The sequence below is a fragment of the Octopus bimaculoides genome, chromosome 6, assembly GCF_001194135.2.
Source record: "Octopus bimaculoides isolate UCB-OBI-ISO-001 chromosome 6, ASM119413v2, whole genome shotgun sequence".
In the NCBI taxonomy this organism is placed as follows: Eukaryota; Metazoa; Mollusca; class Cephalopoda; order Octopoda; family Octopodidae; genus Octopus; species Octopus bimaculoides.
Window position 1 is genome coordinate 109,546,233 of NC_068986.1, and position 1,954 is coordinate 109,548,186.

Consider the following 1,954-nt stretch of genomic DNA (forward strand, 5'->3'; position numbering starts at 1 on the left):
CTGCATCTCAGTCGCCTCCCTTGACGCTTTGGTTGCAGTTTATCTTGCAACATCACTAAAACATTCCAACTACTAGTGTCGCTGTTGTCAACTATAAAAGTGCTTGAAGGTGGTTACTGAAGCATGGCTGCAATCCAATGACTGAAACCAGCAAAATGAATACATATTTCTTTGTTTGAAGATGATGATCCACACCATTATTTCTTATCCGGATTCTTTCCCATTTTTGTCACCTGAATGACTTCTACAGAAGCAGGGTTATTCACAGAAAGTGATGGAGTAAGAATGAGCAGCTTAACGACTTCACTAATTACTACAAATATCCATTTTCTTTTCTTTTTTCGCTATTTCTACACCCAAACATAATATATTAGTTTTTTTGGTTTTTTTGTAACCAACAATAGGAGGTTTGTGTGTAAAGGTTTCAAATGTTCCTGTATATTATTTTAATTTCATTGACTGAAACTCGTAGACATTGAGTCAATTGAATTTCTTGAATTTTATACAACACTTCACTGAAAACGAGTCATAGACAGAGCGTCTATGTGGCCAATCAACTTGCTAGAAACAGCAACCAAATCAGACCCTACCATCTAAAAGCTTTCATTATCAACTTTCCTGAGACAGTTCCTAGTTCTAAGATATATACTCTTTTTTAAATTATTTAAATTAAAATCTTTCATCCAAAGTTTGTAAGTTTAAAATCCAAAACTCCAGTTTACTTAAGACAAAATTATTTTTAATTCTTCATTAGTTTCAACAGAAATATGGTAACAGAAAGAGTTATAGAAACAGAAGAATATAGTTCTACATATATTAGAAAAAGACAGAACGGTCACATCTTGAGTACCTTTGATCATGGGTCTGCTTAATCAGGGTTAAACTGGCGCTAAACAACATCATCATCAATGACACTGAAAATATATAGATTGCTTGGTAAGACATCAACCGAAAAGGAGAGGAATCATTTGGTATCAAGAGAAGACATAGTAGAGAGGTTTAGGAAAGCTGAAGAAGATTAAGACGGTATTTTAACATTCTAAAATATTGTTTAAGTAGAGAATGTCATTCTGTCATTTTATCCATTCACAAATAATACGGATTCATCTTTTGTCTATTTTCAAAAAAAAAAAAAAAAATTTAAGTGGAATTAACAGAAATGGAAGCTAGAGTTTAAATCAATTCAGTTGTGATCCAGGGATATAAGATTGAACTCAGGATTACAAACTATCAAAACAAGGCATCAACCACGATGCGTACAGCCGCAGCTGTTGTTTGTACCTACACATACAGTGATCCGTATTCATCACAAACTGGAGTGAGTCACTAAGAGGCAAGTGTCAAAACTGGTTGATACAAGATGGCATGGTGATACTTCTTTAAGTAACTACTTGTGAAAAGAGGAAAAAATAACAAGTGTAACAGCTAGAGAGAGAGACAGTGTGATGGTGGTGGTGGTGGGGTCTTTAAAAAACGAGATTTCTCAGCTACTTCAGAAATAATTGTTAATTTCAGGAGAATTAAGTCGAAGAGTTTAATTCATAAACCCCCCCCCCAACAATTGATATACAGCAGCACAATAAAGACATTTTGAAGAAAATATTTTCATAATTATATCATCGTTTAACAGAAGGTGTAGTATACATATCAAGTAACCATTTGCTAAAATTATATAGAGTTCATTTTTTTTACTTACATATATACACATATATATATTCTGACTCTGGTGGAGATAGTATTAGTTCTTTAAGGTCATTCATTTTTTCTCAACTGATCAATGGACCGATTGAGTAAACCAATCATTGGATAAACCTATAATGATTATCAGAAACAACTGTAAGTCGAATTTTACTGTAACAAAGGAATATACAATGACCATTATTTATACCTTGTATTTTATACACACACACAAACTTTTATATATATATATATATATATATATATATATATATAT

The 1,954-nt window shown here is 32.3% G+C and overlaps 1 protein-coding gene across 2 annotated transcripts in view; it reads right to left on the minus strand.

The window, feature by feature from the left end:
* Positions 1 to 717: 717 nt before the first annotated feature.
* LOC106873757 (uncharacterized) overlaps positions 718 to 1,954 on the minus strand; it is a 294,459-nt gene continuing 293,222 nt past the window's right edge. The window contains exons 15-16 of one of the 2 annotated variants that reach the window (XM_052969083.1): positions 1,697 to 1,812; positions 718 to 914 (exon numbers count right to left, since the gene is read on the minus strand). In XM_052969083.1, the coding sequence (XP_052825043.1) occupies positions 1,753 to 1,812 (60 nt within the window). In that variant the 3' untranslated portion in view covers positions 718 to 914; positions 1,697 to 1,752. The remainder of the gene's footprint in view (positions 915 to 1,696; positions 1,813 to 1,954) is intronic. The other variant, XM_052969084.1, reaches the window with a different exon arrangement.